Raw genomic sequence first — 22764 nt, forward strand, 5'->3', positions numbered from 1 at the left:
TGAATTTTTTTTTAAAAAAAGTCACTTTGACTGATTGGTTCCTCTTGCTGGACTCGTGAAATTATGGATGGTTCTCGGTTGCTAATTTGGTTTGAAGAAACTTCCTTGTGACATTATGATGATGCAATTGGAAACAGGACCTCGCCTGTAACTGATTGCGACCAGAAACCAAATCCAACTGGATGATGGTGAGGGCTAGCTTGGATGTCCTGAGAGAAAGGGAGAAGCCGATTTATGAAGCAAATATAGGTTCCTCTACTTTTCTTTTCCTTGCTTGAAGGCACCACCTGGTCACTAAACCACGCCGTTGTAGATTGCGTTTTCTTTATCGACAAGTGCTGACGAGGAAAGGCGAACGATCCATTTCAGCACACCTGAAAGAAGGAACGCTGTATGATTGTCGATTTACACGAGTGGGAAATCTCCCTTGTGACACCACCGAAACTCTGCTATCTGGTAACTGAAGACCTTCGGGCCGGTCATTTCCTCTCCTCGGTGCACGCACAGCATCGGTTTGTTTTTCCTTCTCTGCACTCATCAGTCTCTAATCTCCATCAGCACGAGCTGTTACTAAACTTGTTCCTCGGCATGTTCGCTCATCGCTGCAAGACATGGTAGGCATGGGGGCGGGCGTTTGTTTATGGTGCAGTTGCAGGAGACACGGCACGCCCGTGTGCGCCTGTCTGCAGGCTGCAGCTGCAGGTGTCCAGCCGAGGACCAGCTTCCGTGGATGACGACAGGAAGAGCTGGTGCCCTGGTTCACACAAGCACTTGGCTCCCACTACCGAATAAGCTCCTCGTGGGGTCGTGGGCTGGAGTCGTCGGCCATCACATGCTCATGCTCGCTCGCTCCCGCGGATAGATGATAATTTATTGATTATCGTATTGGTTGATGTCGAGAGAGTCTATTTCATCGGCGCCTTTTAGGTCATGAGTAGAAATGGAATATCGAGATTTCCATTCGCTGAACAACAGACCACGTGGTGGTGTGGGGGCACTAAGGTCATCTTAGATTATAATCCTTTAAATTATACTATAAGTTGGCTTATGAGCCATGGGTACTAGATTAAAATAACATTTTAATTACTCTGGGACCTACGTGGTCCCTAGTGATTTTAGGATAGCCTTTTACCCTATTATCTATGGTTCATAATACAGCTTATATAATTCCAAGATGCCTGACCTTGTGTACTATGCTGCAATGCAATTCCTTACCTTCTTAGGCTGAGCTACAGAGCATTATTATTCCTCAGAATCCTCACTGAATCGTATTTGGCGAACTGTTAGCACACGAGGTGGGGTAAAAACGTTTGGAGTAGAATCCAAGCATGCCTGGCACGTTTTGCGGAAGAAAAAGGTAGCGTGTTTGATGCAGTACTCTTAAAGAAGAAGAACCTTATTCGCCCAAAAAAAGATAAGAGGCAACATGTTTATCTAGCACACTTGGTTTGGTAGGCTTTTAAGTCTAGTTTTCAGGTTAGCCGGTTGAGGTCTATCACATGCTTGCTCATCACAGCTGTGCATCAGCTAGCTCCAGTTCAGTCCAAGAAATTTTCAGTTCCGGTGAAGGAATAACAAAAGTGAACGAAAGCAGGTCAGCGTCGTTGCCAGAAAGAAAGGGAGGAAGGAACGTGACGTGCTTCCGTCGAGTCCACGTAAACCTGACCTGATCGGCTGATCCACCGGAGGATTGGATAGGGTTCGATTGGCCTGGCCAGTGTTTGGACTTTGGAGTTTTAGCTGCCTGTGACCGGCCGGCCTCCCAGGAAAAAGAAGGGGAGGTTGCCAGCGGGTGGTAGCAAACGAAACCAGAAATCCGCGAAACGAACGTGGGTTCCGTACTTCTGTTTCTGTACTGTGGTACCGACCCAGAGCAGCACGGTATTTTTGCAAAGGTTGGCGTGCACGGGTACCATGTGTACAGTCCGGAAACGTGGGATGGGTTTATTTGGTTCATTCCTACTCCCTCTTGGCTTTTTCTAGATACGTGGCTTTTACTACATACCTAGATATAGCTTATATCTAGATGCATAGTAAAAGTTATGAATTTAGAAAAGCTAAAACGAATAGTAATTTGGGATGGAGAGAGTACTATCTAGTATGTACGAGAAGGAATGGGATGACATGGAACCTACGTGTCGGTAAGAAAGAAGGTGAAATAAAATGGTTCATCGTTTTTCTAGAGATCAGATCACATCTTGAATCTTAGGAAAGTTTGCCTTGAGACTTCTTTCAAAAAGAAAAAGAAAATTTACCTTAGACACTACTTCTTCTTAAATGAAACAAAAGAAATTCACCTTGAAGATCATCCCCCACATCTGGTTACTACCAACCAAGCAACTCTAAAAATGAGATGATTCCCTCCTATCTCACTCGATCTCTTACTGATTAGATGATGGAGACCCAAGATGCATTCTATCTTTTGTACCCTTAGCCTTTTCGATAAAATGTAAGCTTTATTTATTATTTCTTCTTTGATTTTGATTTTGTCCTAAAACGAATCTAAACGTTAACTCTAATTGTACCCTTCCTTTACAATTTTATTGTGCAACTGCCAGAGGTGAAACTTGGTGGGGGCCAAGGGGTCATGTGCCCCCTCCCCTCTCCCTATGATTAACCGAATGTTTGTTATCATTACTTGATTACTAATGGAGGAGACCAAGTTTAATCTCTAAGCTTGCTCCCTCTTCCCCTTCAAATGTGCTCTACTACACAAACATCATTACTAATGGAGGAGACCAAGTTTAATCTCTAAGCTTGGTTCCTCTTCCCCTTCAAATGTGCTCTACTACACAAACATCATTATAACACATATGCAACAAATATGAATTGCGCTTGATTGTTATGGGTGTGTTGTTTGTAAGCGAGGATAAAAATCATCACTTGTGAATTGTGATTGCAGGAGTTGATGTATGCCCCTTGGCCGATGCATTCATTAAGTTGGATTCTTGGAACGATATAACGTAAATTCATACATATCGATGGAGGTCCATCAATAATTTGTATAAACTTATTCACATGAAACAATATAATCTTAAGTGCCAAAAAAGCAATGTAGATTGATAGCAAATTACTTTTGATTACAAAAGTAGTTTTGAAGTGTTATACTACATAATTAGATGATGTAAGAGTTCATTGTCGGTGAAAGCTTTGATCAGCCAAAGAAATGCTGTGAGTAATGGAATCGGAAGAAATCATTTAAAATGAAGAAATTGCGTAAGGATCTAAAACAATGTGTGCACACCAGAAAGCCCCTCTTTGCAGAGGAGCTATAACAATTATGAATCATTTGATTGCTATAAAAAACAAATAGACTAGGATTGCAAATTGAAAGAAGAATAGTCATGATACTCGTTTAATAGTAGCATGTGCAAGGGGGGGAAAGTAAAGTACCCCAACCTGATAAAAAAAGTAACATGTATGTGCAGCTGCAGATTATCCGCGTCCACCATCTGGTACAATTTGATTCGATGGCAAAGAAGACCACCTGCTGCTGTGAATGCTTCGTGTCGAATGAAATGACCTTTACATCCCTCACCAGTCACCATGCCTGTCGGTTTGCCCAAGCAAGGCAAATGATTAGCATCCTCACCGAATGAGCTCTGTCTTCTTGGACAGAAAAAAAAAAATGTATAGAAGCTCTGTCTTCACTCCTCACACAAAGTAGTTTATCTATCAGCAGATTAAACACTTAATGCTGGTGTGATAATCAAGGCGCAAGCTTTAATCAAGGCGGTAGTTGCAAATGCGGCAACCGCAAAAGGCTCGGGCGGATGGTGGCACGCCGCAGCTACCCGCTGCCTCCCCCTCCCCCTCCCCCCTCCCTGCTCGCCGCCAACACCAACAGCACGACCAGCGCACCACCCAAGAAATGGAGCTGAGCCTCCCCCTCCTCTTCCCGGCCTCTGCTCCGCGCGTATAGCTGCGCTGCGCTCCCCGCACTCTCGCCGGCGAGCTCACAATCTCCCATCCCTGCGCCAGGTACTTGTTGCCCATCCCCGCCGGGCCCCCGGCGCGGATCATTTGTTGGCGTTTGTTTGTTGATCATTTCGGCTTGTTTTATTCATTTCCCCCCATTCTTTCTGGGTGGGGTTGGGTTGAGTTGACCCTCTTCCACGGATCTTGGGCTTTATTGGTCTCCTGCATTTGGGGGGATTTCTTGTTCTTGGGACAATGGCCGCCATGGCGTCGGTGGCGTTTCTTGATGAAGTATATCAATTGCTCCTATGTGTGTTTTGACCATTCGGTGGCAAGTTAGGTACATTACCTTTGCGTAGGCTTCGGCGGTAGTACCGTTTGATGTTGCTGCGCAAGGAGATCTGCTTGTGTCACCGACACCGAGCCGACCTGATGATGTCTTGCAGCATCTGTATCAGTGCCATGAGTTTCTTAGAGTGTTTCGGTGTGATCGTTGACACGGATTGCTTAGTGTTGTGTGCTTGGTCCTTGTACCTTTTCACAGCCTTCGGACCAGATTGATATTAGTTGTGTGGAAATGCTGCTGAGAATAGGTTTGGGCATATCAATGAGGATTACAGACGTGTTGCTAGGAAAATTTGGTAGATGTTTCAGGCACCACGAAGATCCAATTCTGGGATGTTCTCTGGATATAGGTTCATGTTAGTATTCATCTTGTGATGCAGGTGCTGCTTGTGCTTGAGCCGTGAAGATGGCAGTCGTGACGGTTTACAAGTATCAAGCTCAGGCGTTGATGAGGGACTACTTGCTTGCTGATCCACTTGTTCCGTACACATCGGTGCTCATCGGCATTGTCCTCTGCAAGATGGTAGGTTGATTTTTCACTTCTGTTGTCTAAGCTATGAACTTATGGTTCATGATTGCATTGGGTAATCAACTTAATGTGAGCAGCAATCCGTGCTTCTAGCTTACTCTTTTGCACAGGATGAGTACCTTCTGAGAGATTAGTTACACCAAACGGAAGATTTTTTCCCCCTACTAAACCCAAATGAGTAACACCGGCATGTCCGCAATGGTGTGAAAGGCTAACTACCACGAATAGGACTAGTTGTTGCCTTATTAATAGAAAGAAGACCAACTGCGCCTACAATATTTATTACTGCTCCATTTAAATCCTTGACTGTTGATTCTAAATGTAGTTTTCGTTGCCAAGGTTGTCGACAACCTCCAGACCTCTCAGTCCAGTGATCGTACTATCATTTGTTTGATCTAACTGTAAGTCTCTAACCAGCAATGTTGACTATACATAATGATTTTCTCCCTCGCAAGGCTTGTTAATAGAAAGAAGAAAACGAAATGCATCCACAATATTTATTAGTGCTTCGTTCTTATAAGTTCTTGACCTCTGATGCTAAATGTATTTTTTGTCCCTAACATTGTTGACAACCCTCGGACCTCTCAGTACAATTATTGTACCATTGACAATTTAATGCTAACTGTTATTTCCTAACCAGCAATGTTGACTGAACACTGTGATTTTCCCCATATGAAAAATCCTCAGGGAAGTTTTAAACAAGTGGTGGTTTAAATCAATTTGTCCAAAATCAAGCACTACTGTGCCCACTATATCCTGCATCTCATGCCTTTTTTCATCCTAACTCAAATCAGCCTGTGTGAATCAAGGATATAGATGAATAGATCAGGACAAAGAAAACTTATTTGACGCGAGTTACAACCATTATTCAAGTCTCTTCATCCTTTGGAAACAATAAAACAACCTTCTAGAGTAACTTCTTTATGCGACAGAATATGTGGGCATCGTATGGCTGGCTGCTGGCCTTTACATTTCTGGACTTTGTCAGCAACTTTTTTATATGAAAGAAGTAAAAAATATTTTGACAAACAGCATGTTTTCTTGTTTAGGCTTATGATTTGACTCGGATATTGAGTTCCTTTTACTTCAAGGGCTATACTTCATTAACAAAAATACAACGCGTTGAATGGAACAACAGGTTAGTATTGCGTGAGAGCTAGTACATCTATGTTACTCATGTTCTCATCTTTTCTTTTCAGAATCTTCATACTGACGATCAGTTATACGTTTCAGGGGTATGTCCAGCGCACATGCAATCTTTATCACGGCTGTATCATTATATCTTGTTGTGTCGACTGATCTTTTCTCTGACCGGATCAAGGGACCTATTACATTTCGTAATTCAGTCATATCCACTTGTGCATTGGGGGTACTGAATACCATTTATTATGATAAAGTAGCATTTCTCTTATTCTTTATATAATGTACTTACATTTCATCTTTCAATTATTAACATAGTTGTGCCTTGGATGTATGCTTGACAGGTTTCTGTCGGTTACTTCATCACTGATCTTGCAATGATATTCTGGCTGTATCCTTCCCTTGGTGGAATGGAATATGTAGGTGCCATCTTAAACATTAAGTATATATGCACCAGAAACGATATTCATAAATTAGTCTAATTTAACTTAACATTTTTTTCTGGAATAAGTTCACATGCCACCAGTTCAGCAACACATTAAAAAGTTCATAGGTGGTCCCTGGCTAGCATTATCTAATGGTTATGTGTTGCCATTTCAGGTCCTCCATCATACTCTTTCCCTAGTTGCCATAGCTTACACAATGTTATCTGGGGAAGGGCAGTTTTACACATACATGGTTCTTATCTCAGAGACAACCACCCCTGAAATCAACTTGCGATGGTAAGCAACTGAACCTTTTATTTATTTCTTAAAGTTAATTCTTGATCGTTAATACTATTTTTTCCAAAGAATTGCGTATACTATCTGATTGTAATGTATTGTTGTTCTGCTTTTCTTTTAAGGTTTCTTGACACGGCTGGACTGAAAAAATCAAGTGCTTACTTGGTTAATGGAATCCTGATGTTTGTTGCATGGCTGGTGTGTATATTGCTTGGATTAGAACAGCCTCTCTTTCCATTTTCACAGTTCTTGATTTTCTGCTGGAAACAGAATGCAAAAGTCCGTGCAAAGGTTTCATATGGAAACTAAAAATTACAGGACTTTGAAGTAAAAGACGTGAAAATTAATCATATCTGTACAAAGTGGGCGAAAAAAGAGTGTACATGACCTTAAAATATGTGAATAACTCTCCCATATCATCACAATTTAAAATTGACCTTAATATGCTTTCCTTTTCACAAAATCATTTGCACGGCTAACTGTTTCATAGAAAAGCTATTTATTGTTCCCAGATGTTGGTGCTGATGGCTCATGGTCATAGCATTTGTTCATATTTCTTTCAGGTGGCAAGGATATTTTTGTTCATATATGTATTTTACCACATCTATTTGCACTACAGTCAGGTACTAAGATCTTCATTCCCAATGCATCGATTCTATTTCAGTCAAGTACAAAACATCTTCGAGCCATCTGACACATTTTCTATTCTGAATTACTTCACCAACAGATAATGCAGATGCACGCCTTTGGGTACTACCTGACGTTTCTTGTGCCATCAGTGCTCTTTGTGATGAACACAATGTGGTTCATGAAGATCTTAAAAGGTGTGAAGAAAACACTGGCAAAATATCCATGATGGATGACTTGACGCCAAGCGGATCCCAGAACTGTCAAAGACTTGGTGTTTCTGGCATCACCGTGTGACCTTGATTTGTAAAGTTAAGGATATCAGGGCAACTAGAGAAAGTTAATGTGTAAAGTATTAGCAAACAAGTTAGGTTAGATGAAATCGTTATTTTCAGCAAAGCTGGAATTTCATAACCAGTTCGGTTTGTAATGAAGTTCCAGCACGCTGTTCTGCTTACACCATCTGCGTCATGTGTATAACTGAAGAGCATTTGAATGGATTGTTTATTCAACAATGCAATCCCACTGCTATAGTGCTATATGCTTTGCATTTGTGATTTTCAGCAGCTCAAGACAAAATAGCCGCGACAACATAATCCGCCCTTCAAGTTAAGGGTTCCATGAACGGAATTTGGAGATTAAATTTAGCCTTAAAATGTAACTGTTGTATGCCCAGAAATTTGGAGTCTACCGAAGTGTCATATACAGGAAACATCAAACATAACAGGGCGCTGTGGTATTCTTTTCTTGGTTTCAGCAGCAGTTAAAACTGCGATTGGGTTTACCATGTCACAGGTAGTCACAACAGATATAAGCATCAGTTAAACCAAGGTGAAAAAACCAACACTTGTAAGTTGTAACATATGCAAATCTGAGAATTTAAGGAGGGGGCGCAATCATATGATAAGAGCACAATCAACAATTCAGTAACACTATCCGTGCAGTGATATTCTAGTATTGACATTTACATGACAAACACATGAGAAGACAAGAGGGAAGCTGGAGCGTTATCAGGCTGGAATGCAGCCACACAGGAGACTCGGGATATTTTGTTGAACTTCCTCTGGTACATTTCACAATGGCAGTATGAGGTTGAAACTTGAAACATAGCTTCAAGAGCAGCATGAAGAACTGCTGACCATCCTCTCATTTGGTCTCTGGTTCAGAACCATTCCAGCCTGTGGGCTTGGATCCTGTTGCCCTTGAAGCAGTCTCTTTGCTGCAACAGGAAAAGATGACAATTAATGTGTAGAATGTTAGAACATAACAGTATCAGCAAGAAACTACCGAGATTATTATGTATTGTAAGGGGAGAGATCGTGGAGTGAAGGCACGGTGGATTTTACTACAGCTTAAAGATCCATCTGCTATAACTGAATTTTAAGCCATGGATCGCCCAGCCTACCAAATTAGAATGGACTCAACTCACCAATCTCATAAAATATGTCATTCACATTGATTGCAGTTTTAGCAGATGTCTCCATGAAGAAAAGCCCATTCTCCTGCGCATACGTCTTTGCTTCCTGCATCAAAAGAATATAACATCGGACACACATATCAACAAAGTTCAACTGATTGTAGCATACATGGTCTACACCAGATAAAAAAGATGCTACAAACAGCAGGAAGCAGTCGGGGCTTATTAGTAGATTGCAAGATTTTTAAACTTATGCTCTATTTACTCATTTGGCATGCAAGTGGGTTGGACCGAAAATTTGGATGATGTCACAAATTGAAAGGATCAACAGAGCCTTTTAGTTCCAAGCAAGTTGGGGTAGGCTAGAGTTCAAACCCAACACGAGCCACAAAAAAAGGAAAAGAAAGAGAAAAGGAAAATAAATATATAAGGCATCAATAATAGTGATATTACTAGGCAATCTAAAGCCTCTCGTGATGTCATACCAAAAAACAAAGCAACTAAATGCTATGATGCGATGCTCCGTTATATACCGAAACATAAGAAGGCTTGAAGTGACTAGTTGGTTACACAATTACATTAGCTTTGAAGGGTAATTAACTACACCATTATGAAGGAACACAGTAAAATGAATGTGTATAGGAGAAAAGACAGGGAAAAACAGGAAATGCATACCTCTGCTGGCACCTGCCTTGCATCTAGCATATCAGCTTTGTTGCCAGCAAGAGCCACTATTGTATTCGGGTTTCCTACACCAAAATAAAGGGAAATCCATTACTTGTGTATCACGAAGCTACATAACTATTACATGGCTTTATTTTGTTCAATATTCGAATTACCATAAACCATACCCAAAAATGAAAAAAAAACCTCAAACATAAAGTGTTTGGGAGAACTAAGTTTGGGGAAAAAATAAATTCATTGAGGCATGAAAATTGGGTAATGGACTAACTCTATTTACTCCTAATGATTTAATAGCCATGCAGGAAGTATGAAAGAAAAAATAGCATCCATGGAACATTACAAGGTATAGATCAACGGAATAGGTATAGGCTAAAAAGGGAAGCCTAAAGTGTTCTATATATTGAAAATAAGGCCACCAGATACACCATCATTTAATAATGAAAACCGGGGGCATTGGGTGGCGAATGCCATTAGAGCAAATATCAACTGTAAGGAACATATCAGTGCAAAAGGACTATGAATATATAGTTTTTGGTATGCATAAAACATTTCCCTACAGAAAAAAAAAACACTAAAACATAGACGGAGCATCCTCAATCTTCATATTGAGAATTGAAGTACCTTGAGCTTGAAGTTCTTGGACCCATTTCTTCGCACGAGTGAAGGAGGCCTAAAAGTAACATAATAATGATTAAGGGGACATGGTGGTGTAATTTCATTTAACAGGGGAAAGAGATAAACTGTTGAATAATTGATGAAAGATAGAATAATGTGATGCTTCTGAATTGTAGCCCCAACTAAATCATTGCATGGTGTATGAACAAACAGGGAGCATGAGTGCAACAGGGAGGTGCATAAGTGGTTGGAATATGGCCACAAAATAAGAGAGATTAATCTGCATCTAAATGCAGGTGTTGATCAGTGAATGAGCAGGCAAGATAGATGCACATCGATTAGTGCAGAGCATTGAAAGGAAAATAATATATAAGTTGTCAATTGTGCATTGTCAATGGCTTCCGGCAATAGAGCTCATCAACCACAGATAGATCATAGAAGTATAAGGCATCCCAGACACTCCATGTGGCTTTACCACTGGTACTACTAATCACCTCCTATATTGAAAGCACAAGACTTTTTCACACTACTGAAAGGATATAAGCTAGAACTTGTCATATTCCAATAACCATTTGGATTTAATTGCTTGCAGCACCAGAATACCATGAATGCAACCATCAGGAAACTTTGCCAATTATGGTTTCATCATTAATCACTGCTCATCTCGTAAAGCACTAGCATAGGAGTTTTAACCATTTTTATAAACCAAAGAATCCATTAAACTATGAACTTTGGCGTTCGCTGGTTCCTAAATCCTAATACATCAGTCTTATATAGCACAAGTAAAACATTTGTTTTACTCACCGGATTTGTGATGTCATAGACAACTATAGCAGCAGCAGCGCCCCTATAGTACATGGGGGCCAAGCTATGGTACCTCTCCTGCCCAGCAGTATCCCAGATTTCAAACTTGACAGTCTCGTCATTGACTGCCAAGGTCTGGGAGAAGAAAGCCGCTCCAATCGTCGATTCCTACAAGTAGATAGACTGAAATATGAGCGCAAAAGGCTAGTAATACGCTCTCAGTCTCAGCACAAGAATTATTTCAAATGATTCACCTGGAATTCAACAAACTGTCCTTTTACAAACCGAAAAACCAAACTAGATTTGCCAGCGCCTACATCTCCAAGAAGAACCTGTCAAATCAAAATATCGTGAAACACTGCCATGCACATGGCCAAAGATTCTTACAATGCAAAATTATATGTTTAACACATAACTGCAAGTCCCCCCACAACCTCAAGAAGCGGAATTTATTCATGGATAGGGGGCCATTTAGGACTTTGGTTACCACCAATATCGAAGGCCAAGTAAACTCATCATCCAAAGTACATTTGACAACCTCAAGCCACCAATTAGCAACTAAAAACAACAGGTACTGTTTCTCTAAGCTGACGCAGAAATTAACCAGAACCCTAGCCAGTTATCTAGAAACATAAATAGGAGAATTCGGCCAAAAAAGTATAAATTCTTAAACCTATTATCATCAACCATAAACGAAAGGACCCCATCTATTTGTCCCGTCGTAATAATCCCCAGGCCAAGAACGTATACGATCGCGACCAACCCCACGCGACTAAGCACCAACCAGCCCAATACTGGCGATCAAGATCCGGCCGGCCGGGATTCGATCTGCGGCGAAACCAAGAACGGAAATTGGAGCGCTAAGGACAGGAAATTCGCACCAGCTTGGCGTTGCGGATCTTGTTGCCGGCGTTGGCCGCCATCGAATTCGATGGCGGATTGGGGGAACCGCGGCCGGGCCTCCGACGAGATCAAATCGCACGGAAGGAACCGGGCTGGGGAATTTTCAGTTGTTTGCTTCCGCTGCTCTCGTGCTCCGCGTGTGCTATATGCTTCTCCCCTCGTTTTTTCCTTTAAGAAAAAGGTTTTCGCCAAGTTACATAATTGCCCTCAGGCTTGCTCAACCCACTGGATGACTGGAAAAGCCCAGTTGGTGATTCTGAACGCTTGGGATGGAACGGAACATTTTTTTTTGAGGGCTGGAACGGAACATATTGGGGAGGAGCCAAGTCCACATCCATATTTCGTGGCGAATATGAAACGTGATTGGATTGTTTCCAAGTTCATTTTCGAATCTGGAAAGACGTTAAGTGCGAATACGATCTTATTAGTGATCCCTTACTATAATTACTAAATTATTAGTTAATGATGTCATTAGCAACTGCTGGCAAGTCACCGAAGGGATCATTTAGGAAGGGGCATGTCCTTCCCGAACGGACACCTTCGTACCCTTTGGGCTTGTATATACGTGTAACAGTTCCCCTTCAATCAGTGAACCATTCCATTACATCATTCCAATTTTCACTTTCCAACACGTTATCACGCACGTTGCTTTCTACTGAGCGCACAGAAGGAGACAGAGGCCAGAGGGCCTCACCATCACTGGGTAAGATGGCTTCTGGAGACTTACAATTCATTTCTCTGGACGATTGTTTCCTTGCCATTCCTCTTCATGGTGGCCGCCGATGGATTCCGGGATGATGTCCCAGGATTTGCTTCCGCACAGAGGCGGACACTTCTTTGCATGCCATGGCCGCCATCCTGCAGGACGCCATTGTCAACGTGGTCGCCGCTTTCGTGGTGGCTGTGGACGTTGTGGCTTTACTGGATGGGGACGTTGGTCGCCTCATCGGCACATTCCCCGTCGTACTCCACCACAGAGCCCAGGCCAGTGGCCTGGCCCCTCACGGCCTGCACCACGCCAAGTGCTGACGGTGACGAGCAGCAGCAACTCTAGTGGCTCCTCCGAGCGTACTCGAACTACAACGCCGGCCTCGTCCTCATCGGACATGGCTCATCCCCGGCGACGACTCGACTTCCGACGCCCATACCACCAGAGGAGCCACCTCGCCGTCCTCTGGTGCTGCACATCCATTGCCCAGGGAGCACCATGGAAGGCATCGGGGTCATCCCCGACCTCAACTCACCGGCGGTGGCGACAATGGCGGCAACCAGCTTCGGTCCTCAGGCCAACCCCTCCACCAACGGTGGCAACCACGCCACCATCACCTCCTTCACCACCGCCAACATGACCTCCGGCCTCGCCGGGAGTACCACGGCCGTCCACCCGAGCTTCACGGTCGGGACCATGGCGGCTCGCCAGGGTGCACTACCGTTCTTCAAAGATGATGGTGGCCCCTCGCCGACGTCCTCCGCGACGAGCCATGCGGCGGCCCGCCCCACCGAGCCCCCTCGAGCGCATCGCGGTCGTTGACCGCCGCCTGGGCATCCGGCGTGGCACATGGAGCCCCGCCGCGCTGGGGCTCTCCTCCGAGAGCTGAACGGCTGGCCGACGGCCGGTACTGGGGGGCGGCGCAATGGAGGTGGAGGCGTGGGGTGGCATGACGACGTTGGCGTCGCGGCTTCACGTGGCTGCGCAACTCTCAAGCCAGGAGCTCGGTGGCAGCGGCGGTGGCGGCTCAGGGGGAGGCACAGTTAGGGATTGGGAACCCTAACTGGGTCCTCTACCCTTTTACACGTGTTGCGACCGGATGGGCCGCTTGGGCTACCTGGGTTGCCACAGGTCGGAGCTGGCCTGCAGGCCAGACCGGTGGTGCGGCCTGCACAGTCGCCAGACTGGTGGGTTGCCATGGGCCGAGCCCAGACTAGGCCACCTTGCTTCCTCCGTTTTACAAGATAGTCCCCAAGCTTACCTTTATTTAGATGTTTAGAATATTCTATTATGCATGTTTATGTTTTAACCCCTGATTATTCTGTAAATATGTGTTGTCATGCACATTGTTAAATATACCATCAGAATATTAGCACCTATGTAATAAGGATGCCAATATTACCGCAGTAATTGAGCATCATAATGATCCACAGATTTTTCATTAGTGTTAGAACGATCTTTACATATGCAATTTATCTTTTTGCATGATTAATACTTAATCAATATTTTACATCATATAGAACATAAAGCAAAATTAAAATTAAGGTGATGCGACCTAGGCACTGGCTGCGATAAGTTCTTTTCTAAGAATTTATCTGCCTAGAGACCGTGCTTTTAGGCAGTTTTTGCTCATCACTGAGAGGTCTACATTTTTCTGATGACTACCTTCAATGTGTATATCCAATTTTCATATAAATGGACAACATTACATATGACTATCAAGTCACTTATTCCTACAGGAATTAAAATATCCTATACCTTAATTGTTATTGTAAGAATCATCTTACATTCACTATTTTGCTCACTTTACAACACAAATTTACCTCCGTAAATTAATCCTATACATGGTTCTCTCATGTAGGAAAATGGCTCATTTAATCAACAAAGATTTCACTGAACTTGCAGCAGATGGTAGCGACTATCTGACTTGGACTATGAATGTAAAAATAGTGCTTATAACAAAAGGTTTCATTGGAACACTTAATGAACCTAATCCACAAGCTCCTATTTCTAAAGTAGACAAGTTTAGAACCTTGCACTTTCTAAGGCATCATCTTCATCCAGATTTAAAAAAATAAATACATCATGGAAGATGATCCTAAGAAACTTTGGGATTCACTCAAAGAGCGCTATTATCAACAGCAAAGTGTAATTTTGTCAGAAGCAACACGCGAGTGGTCTCTGCTCCGTCTTATGGATTTCAAATCTGTTGCAGAATACAGTTTTGCAGTTCATAAGATTTGTTCCAAGCTTCATTTCTATAATCAACCTTTGGATGATGCAGAAATGATTGAAAAGTCTTTGTCTACATTTCTCCCTGCAAATAGGATATTACAACAGCATTACCGTTGCCACAACTACACCAAATATTCTGACTTAATATATGATTAACTTCAAGCAAAAAAACATGATGAGCTCTTAACAAAGAACCATCATTTGTGCCCTGTGGGTGCAGCACATCTACCTAAAGTTCACTTCAATGCTCAGAATAACAACAAAAAGTTTGGTGCTAAGAACTCTAAAAGAATTTCAAGGGAAAATGGAACAAGGAGAATTACCAGAAAGGCAAAGGTTCTAACAAAGGCAAATGCACTTTTAAGAAACATACTCATCATGACAACTCTCAAGTTTGTCAAAGGTATGGTTGTGACAACCACACTACTAGAAAGTGTCACCCTACCAAGCATTTGGTTGATTTATACCAAAATATGTTGAAAAGCAAGTTCATGGGACAAGTTTGAAGCGCACTTCACTACTCAATCTACTAACACCAGTTGCTCCAAAGATGTTCCCGCGGAACACAACAATGAGAAGATCCCACCGCAGTTGGATGACTTGCACTGACGATATACTCGTGGAAAACACTGACGGCATGTTTAGAGACATGAATTAGTCTCCATTATCCCCAAAATAACTTAGTTCTATAAGTCATATTTATGTAATATTGTGTTGTAAATATTTGTCGTCACAAGTATTGTAAGACATATGATACTTATTCAAATAAATATGTACATATATAATCGATAAGTCAAAATCTTAATTTTGATTTACTCATTTTAGATTATCCCACGGGAACAATCCAAATGGAGGAAGAAATTTGTTTGGTGGATAGTTGCACCACCAACACCATACTCAGGGAAATTAAATATTTCCAAACTATCAAAAAGAGTAAAGGAAACGTCACAACTATCACGGGCCGTGATGCTGTGATTGTTGGTTCCGGTCGGGCCACAATAATTCTCCCTATGGGTACTCAAATAGTAATTGAGGATGCACTCATGTATCCTGATTCAACTTGTACCCTATTGAGTTACAAAGATATCCGTCACAATGGATTTCATATGGAAACACATGTTGACAACAAAGATGAATATATATTCATCACTAAAAATGTTTGAGAAAATTCCTTCCCTATCAACAGGATTGTATTACACATACATCAAACCCGTACAACATGTTGCATACAAGATAATTTTAAAATCTTGATATCTTCAAGGTTTGGCATGATCGTCTTGGTCATCCCGAAATTGGGATGATGAGAAAAATTATCGGCTTCATATGGAAACACATGTTGACAACAAAGATGAATATATATTCATCACTAAAAATGTTTGAGAAAATTCCTTCCCTATCAACAGGATTGTATTACACATACATCAAACCCGTACAACATGTTGCATAAAAGATAATTTTAAAATCTTGATATCTTCAAGGTTTGGCATGATCGTCTTGGTCATCCCGAAATTGGGATGATGAGAAAAATTATCGACAATTCAATTGGTCACAAATTGAACACTTCAAAATTTCCCAAGCCTTCAGATTTTGTGTGCACCGCATGTGCCATAGAAAAATTAATTTTAAGACCCTCTTATCTTAAAATTAAAGCTGAACCACTACAATTTCTTGAACGCATTCAAAGAGATATTTGTGGTCCTATTCATTCATTAACTGGACCATTTAGGTACTTATTAATGCATCTACTAGATGGTCACATGTATGTTTACTGTCCACAATCAACCATACTTTTGCAAGGTTCATTGCTCAAATTATAAAATTAAGCGCACATTATCCTGAATATGCTATCAAATCCATCAGGATGGACAATGCCGCTGAGTTTTTCTCACATGCCTTCAATGACTATCGTATGGCTCTAGGCATTAATGTGGAATATTCTGTTCCTTATGTACATACACAAAATGGATTAGCCGAATCTCTTATCAAAAGAGTAAAATTAATTGCTAGACCATTACTACAGAATTGCAAATTATCAACATCATGTTGGGGTCATGCGATCTTACACACCGCTGATTTGATTCAAATAAGACCTACTGCATACAATACGATTTCCCCGTTGCAGTTAGTACATGGGAATCAACCAAGTATTTCCCATCTACGAAAATTCGATTGCGTTGTATACATATCGATTTAACCACTGTAGCGTACATCAATGGGCTCCCATAGAAAATTAGGGATATATGTGGGGTACAAATCACCGTCAATCATAAAGTATCTCGAGCCTCTTATAGGGACTTATTCACAGCCCAACACACTGATTGCATCTTCGATGAGGACAATTTCCCGGTATTAGGGGGAGACACTACGTACCAAACAAAATGTCAGGAAATAAATTGGAATGCCACCGGTATTCAGTCCTTTGATCCACATACTATAGAATCTGAACATGAAGTTCAAAGATTATTCATTTGCAAAACATTGCAAATAATCTGCCAGAGGCATTTACCAACTACAAAGGTGTTACAGAATCATATAATCCTGCTGTTAATGTACCAGAAAGAGTAGCAATTCCTACTCAAGATCTCCCAAATCAAAATAAGAGGGGGAGAGGTACTGTTACAAAGGATAAGGCTGCACAAAAGCCTCCACGGAAATCAAGGAAGGTTACTTCCAAAGCGGTAAATGCAAATCAACATCAAGTTGATAGACACCAATTGGATATTGTAAATCTAAATAATATGGATGTTCAATAGATACATCACATACTCAGCACAAGTGCACACAATAATATAAGTGCTGGGACATCGAAAGATCCTGACGATATTATTATGGGAAATCATGATGAGACACAAGGGGTAAATGAAATTTCGATCAACTATACTGATTCTGGAGAATCATTCAATATAAAGACTACAAATGTCAACATTTATTTCGCCTCCAAGATTGCAAGTGACCTTCAACCTGATCCAGAACCTAAGTCCATGGCAGAGTGCATCAAGCACTTCGACTAGATCAAATGAAACGAAGCAATCGAGGTAGAATTGCGTTCGCTCAAAAAATGAGAGGTATTCTCCGTAGTGATACCTACTCCTCATCATATTTTTCCTGTGGGATCAAAATGGGTTTTCGTCCGTAAAAGGAATGAAAACAACAAGCTGGTGAGATACAAAGCGAGGCTTGTAGCACAAGGGTTCACGCAAAAACCCAGCATTGATTTTGATGAAACATGTTCTCTAGTTATAAGTGGTATAACATTCTGATATCTCATATCATTGGCAGTACAAAAAGGTCTATCCATGCATCTCATGGATGTAGTGAAGCATATCTTTATGAATCACTAGATTCGGATATCTACATGAAAGTTCTTGAAGGATAGATATTTTGAACAAAAATCATTCTCGCAACCTGTATTGTGTAAAACTTCAAAAGTCATTATATGGCTTAAAATAGTCGGGAAGAATGTGGTACAACTAACTAAAGGAATTCCTTCTACATAAGGGTTTTCCAATAATGATGATTGCCCATGTGTATTCATCAAGAAATCCTTAACTGGATTTTGTATTATATCTGTGTATGTTGATGATCTCAATATTATTGGGAATACACAAAATATAAATGAAGCACGCAACCATCTTAAGATGGAATTTGAAATGAAAGATTTGGGTCAAACCAAATTTTGCTTAGGCTTACAACTTGAGCATCTCCCAACATGGATTTTAATACATCAGTATACATATATTAAGAAAACTCTGCAGAAATTTAATATGGATAAATCATATCCATCCAAAACACCTATGGTCGTTCGATCCCTTGATATTGATAAAGATCAATTTAGACCAAAGGATAAAGATGAAGAGTTATTGAACCAGAAGTTCCATATATTAGTGTTGTTGGAGCGCTAATGTATCGCAAATGCATAAGGCCTGACAATGCATTTGCGGTAAACTTACTAGCTAGACATAGCGCTGCTCCAACAAAACGCTATTGGGCGGGAGTTAAGAATATCTTCAGATATCTCCAAGGCACAATAGATCTTAGCTTATTTATAAATTTAGCCAAGACAAAACTATGATTGGATATATAGATGCTAGCTATTTATCTGATCCCCATACTGCCAGATCTCAAACATGCTTTGTATTTTTACATGGTGGAACGGCTATATCATGAAAGTCATCAAAACAAACTCTTGTAGCCACATCCACAAATTATTCTGAAATAATTGCATTATTTGAAGCTTGACGTGAATACGTATGGCTTTGCTGAATGATTAATCACATACAACAGTCATGTGGTATAGGTTCAATCACAAATCTTACAATTATCTATGAATATAATTCTGCTTGTATTTCACAAATGAATACAAGTTATATAAAGAGCAATATCACAAAATATATTGCTCCTAAATTATTCTATCCTCACAAATTACAAAAAAGGAGAGAGAAATCTTGCAAACCAAATCATGTGATAATCTTGCAGATTTATTCACAAAGTCCTTACCAACATTATTATTCCAGAAATTTGTTTTTGGAATAGGTCATGAGACGACTCAAAGATTTGCAAGCATCAGGGGAAGTCATTCCTGATATAACCTATACATAATCTTCTGATTATGAATATTGAACTATTTTCCTAATGAGTTTTTCCTATCAAGATTTTCTCATATATATATATATATATATATATATATATATATATATATATATATATATATATATATATAGGTTTTTAATGAAGCAATATGCATTACAAAGCAATCATATATGTCATATAACATTTTCTCCTATATTTTCCCTAAGGGGTTTTAAAGGAGTTTTTCCTATGATATATCTACACTACTTCTATATTTTTCCCACAGGGTTTTTAAGGAGTTATCCATACAAGATTACAAGAAGTAATCGATCAAGGGGAAGTGTTGTGAAACACAGTTATTAGTGATCAATTACTCTAATTACTTAATTATTAGTTAATGATGTCATTAGCAACCGCTAATGACAAGTCACCGAAGGGGCCATTCGAGGAGGGGGCATGTCCTTCCCGAACGGACACCTTCATGTCCTTTGGGTTTGTATATATGTGTAACAGTACCCCTCAATTAGCGAACCATTCTATTACATCATTCCACTTTTCACTTTCCAACACGATGAAGCATCTCTTCCTAAATTCAGATACGGGTATGCATTGTAGGAAATCATATAAAACAAATACATCGCATGTCCGCATTGTTGAATCCAAAGTCATTGCTGAATTTTCGAGAAAAAAGAAGATGGTTGCTAGTTGGTCAACCATAATAAATACTTATACAATATTTAATTACCTTTATTTAGATTTGCTATGACAATATGAATCACTAGTAAACATATCATCTTATAGACTGTTTCTCGAGGCCATATATAACAGTGTTTTGAGAAAAAAAGAATGATAGTCTACTTAAAAAAAGAAATAAAAAGAGTGACAAACACAGAATTTTCATATCTCCTCTTTTATGTTGACATAATAATTTCAATTTGTCGACAACCCTTGCCACATTTGCATGCTAGATTACTTGACATAAAGTAAAGTAATTTGTATTATTGTTCTGAAACATTCTTTCTCTTCCATAATTGCTCATAACCCACTGAATCCCTCACTAATTTCTACAATCTCTTTCTTCTTCTCATCCATTTTTTTCAATAGAAGAACAATACCCACACATTCACACCACCCATATACACGCGAATATACCCCCAATATCACATATTTAGATGCTAATGCACCATGGAAGACATGCCATATTGTCAAAAACACTCATGCGCTGGTAACTCTTTATTACTACCTTCTTCCATGAGCAAATTAATTCAAAATGTCATATATTTAAGAATAGGAGAGCATTTAATTAAAACTTACATTTATTTTATAAGTATCAAATACAAAAATGGTGGGAAACTGCTACACGGATGTATTAAGAAACTCCCGCTGCATCTCTATATTGTTGATTTATAATTTTAGCTATTTTATGGTCCAAATGGTTAAGAAAATCTCTTAAACAACATCTAGAGAGACACAACTGTCTCAGAAGATGCGTTTGCCCATAATATTTTGTTATATTACAAGGGGCATGCATATGCACACAGTCTAAAGAGTTACGTACTAGTTCTCTCTTTTTTTTTGGAAAAAAAACTTGTTCTCAAGATGGATTATCCCTGCTAACTTTCGAAACGGTGACATCAAGATCTAAAACCTCACCTGCATACCGGCATTTCTTTTTAAAGAAATACCGGCAATTGGTCTTCGTGAGACAAAATAAAGTCATTCACTTGATGAGAACCCACCTCGGATCAACGTTTTGTCGGACGCTTCGGTATGTGCAGCCAGGCAGCCGCGCCATACTACCGCAGAGATAATCAGAAGAGTAACGTAGCGTAACAACCGGAGCGAAGCCGAAAGACACGGCAAGGCCAAGCCGCTGTCACCGTCAATTCCCCCGGCTGCTGTACGCGCACGGCACGGCTGGCCAGGACGCCACCGGTCACCACCACCGCGCGGCGAGCATCAAGCTGCTGCGGCGGGCGGCGGCCCGCGACGTACGCCGACGACGAGCGAGAGCCGCGGAATAGTATACTATAGTCTTCTGTCTGGGCGACTGGGTCTTGGGGGAGGACGAGACGTCGCCGTCGAGGGACGCTGCTGTGTTGGAAACGAGCAGGGGCCGAGGCGAGGCGGGCAGACCGGCATGGGGATGGATCAGGCAGGGGGCGCCGAGTGGCGCGCGGCAGGGCTACGGACGCGGTGGCAGCGATTGCAGTGGTGTCTAGGGCCTGATTCCTTTGACCGCGCTCCAGTCCTCCCTTGGCTCCTCCTCCGCTCCTGCATCACCCTAGCTGCCCCGCCTAGGACGAGCTACTCCTCTGTCTTCTTCCTGCATCACGTCAAGGGAACGAACTGATCGATCGAGCCACGAGCAGCCACCGCAATTCTCTCCGATTAGTTTCCCCCGCTGCTGTGCTCCTGGTTCCGCTGCAGCAGCGCATCAATGCCTGGCTGCCTGCGCCGCGCCACATTGCCCCGGCCCAGTCGCGTTACTGTGCAGTAGGTAAGCGGCACAGTAACTTTCCACTGCCACCGCCTGCGCCTGGGGGCTCCTCCAGTTGTCACTGGCCGGTAACTACGGTAACAATTTTATTTTGTCCGGCTGAATGGCTCATGGGTTCCTGTGTCTCATCTGATGAGTGAGATGAGCCTCAAGCTTTCTGCTTGCCTTTCCCCTCCTCTCTCATCCTCTGACCTCTCCTTGTAGTGCGTCTGGCCTGGCCTGGCCCCGCCCCCTCTGCTCTCTGTCCCTCTGACCAAACCAAGTGATCAGTTGGTTGTTGCATGGTGCATGCATTGCGAACCCATGCTGCTGCGCTGGCCGTTTCTTTGGTCCCTTCCCCTTGGCCCCGACGACTGCTTGCCAACTTGGAATCACTGCCCTGCGTGGCTGCGTGCTCATGCTCGATTGCTCGGACCTCCAATGGCTTTCCTCTCTTCCACCGTGCCACAGCGAGCGTACATGGTACATGCATGCATCAAAGCTCACGGTTCTTGGGGTCGTGCATCTTTGTCGGACGAAACTCAGTACACCTACTGCAATGGCAGCCATGCTCTATTCTTGAAAGATTGTTCAAATTTGAATAGGAACTTGTAGCTGCATTTTGCCAATTTAGAATCAGGCAAATGAAATAATGGGGACAAGCTGAAGAAGGGACGACAAAATCAGCAAAATGAGGCAATGGAAGTAATAGCTCGCATTGCTTGAAGCGCAACATCTGATCTTATCATGTTTATGTTTTATCGGTGGGATGTCACCAAGCATTTTGAAAGTAAATGTATCTAAATGACACCAGGAACAAGTTTGAAAATTCAAAGTGTAGAGATCTAAGCGGGACCATGGACAAGAAGTTGGAGGACCAACGTTACGTTGTCGCCATCGATGTGATGACGATGAGCAAGAGTGCGGCACATGCGGCATGCATGCAGTGTGCGCATGCTTACGTGCAAAGGACATCTGGGCATGCACGCGCAACCATCTGAAACGACTGGAACTGGAGGCATGCATGAATCCCCTGGCTCTACCTCTCTCTCTACGTATATGTATAGC

At 41.7% G+C, this 22764-nt stretch overlaps 2 protein-coding genes across 2 annotated transcripts; one reads left to right on the forward strand and one right to left on the reverse strand.

The window, feature by feature from the left end:
• The first annotated feature begins 3714 nt into the window (after positions 1-3714).
• On the forward strand, positions 3715-7820 carry LOC117838264 (uncharacterized). The gene is made up of 9 exons (XM_034718219.2): positions 3715-3981; positions 4644-4786; positions 5842-5930; positions 6026-6161; positions 6277-6351; positions 6533-6654; positions 6777-6852; positions 7218-7277; positions 7382-7820. The coding sequence occupies exons 2-9, from the start codon at positions 4670-4672 to the stop codon at positions 7508-7510; spliced, it is 804 nt and encodes a 267-aa protein (XP_034574110.1). The 5' UTR covers positions 3715-3981; positions 4644-4669; the 3' UTR covers positions 7511-7820.
• A 293-nt stretch (positions 7821-8113) lies between these two features.
• Positions 8114-11872, reverse strand: LOC117838265 (ras-related protein Rab5A). Its single transcript, XM_034718220.2, has 7 exons — positions 11683-11872; positions 11056-11133; positions 10802-10969; positions 10004-10052; positions 9374-9447; positions 8711-8804; positions 8114-8500 (listed from the first exon to the last, which is right to left on the reverse strand). The coding sequence occupies exons 1-7, from the start codon at positions 11722-11724 to the stop codon at positions 8394-8396; spliced, it is 612 nt and encodes a 203-aa protein (XP_034574111.1). The 5' UTR covers positions 11725-11872; the 3' UTR covers positions 8114-8393.
• Between the last annotated feature and the right edge of the window lie 10892 nt (positions 11873-22764).

The sequence above is a fragment of the Setaria viridis genome, chromosome 9 (assembly GCF_005286985.2).
Source record: "Setaria viridis chromosome 9, Setaria_viridis_v4.0, whole genome shotgun sequence".
Taxonomy (NCBI): domain Eukaryota; kingdom Viridiplantae; phylum Streptophyta; class Magnoliopsida; order Poales; family Poaceae; genus Setaria; species Setaria viridis.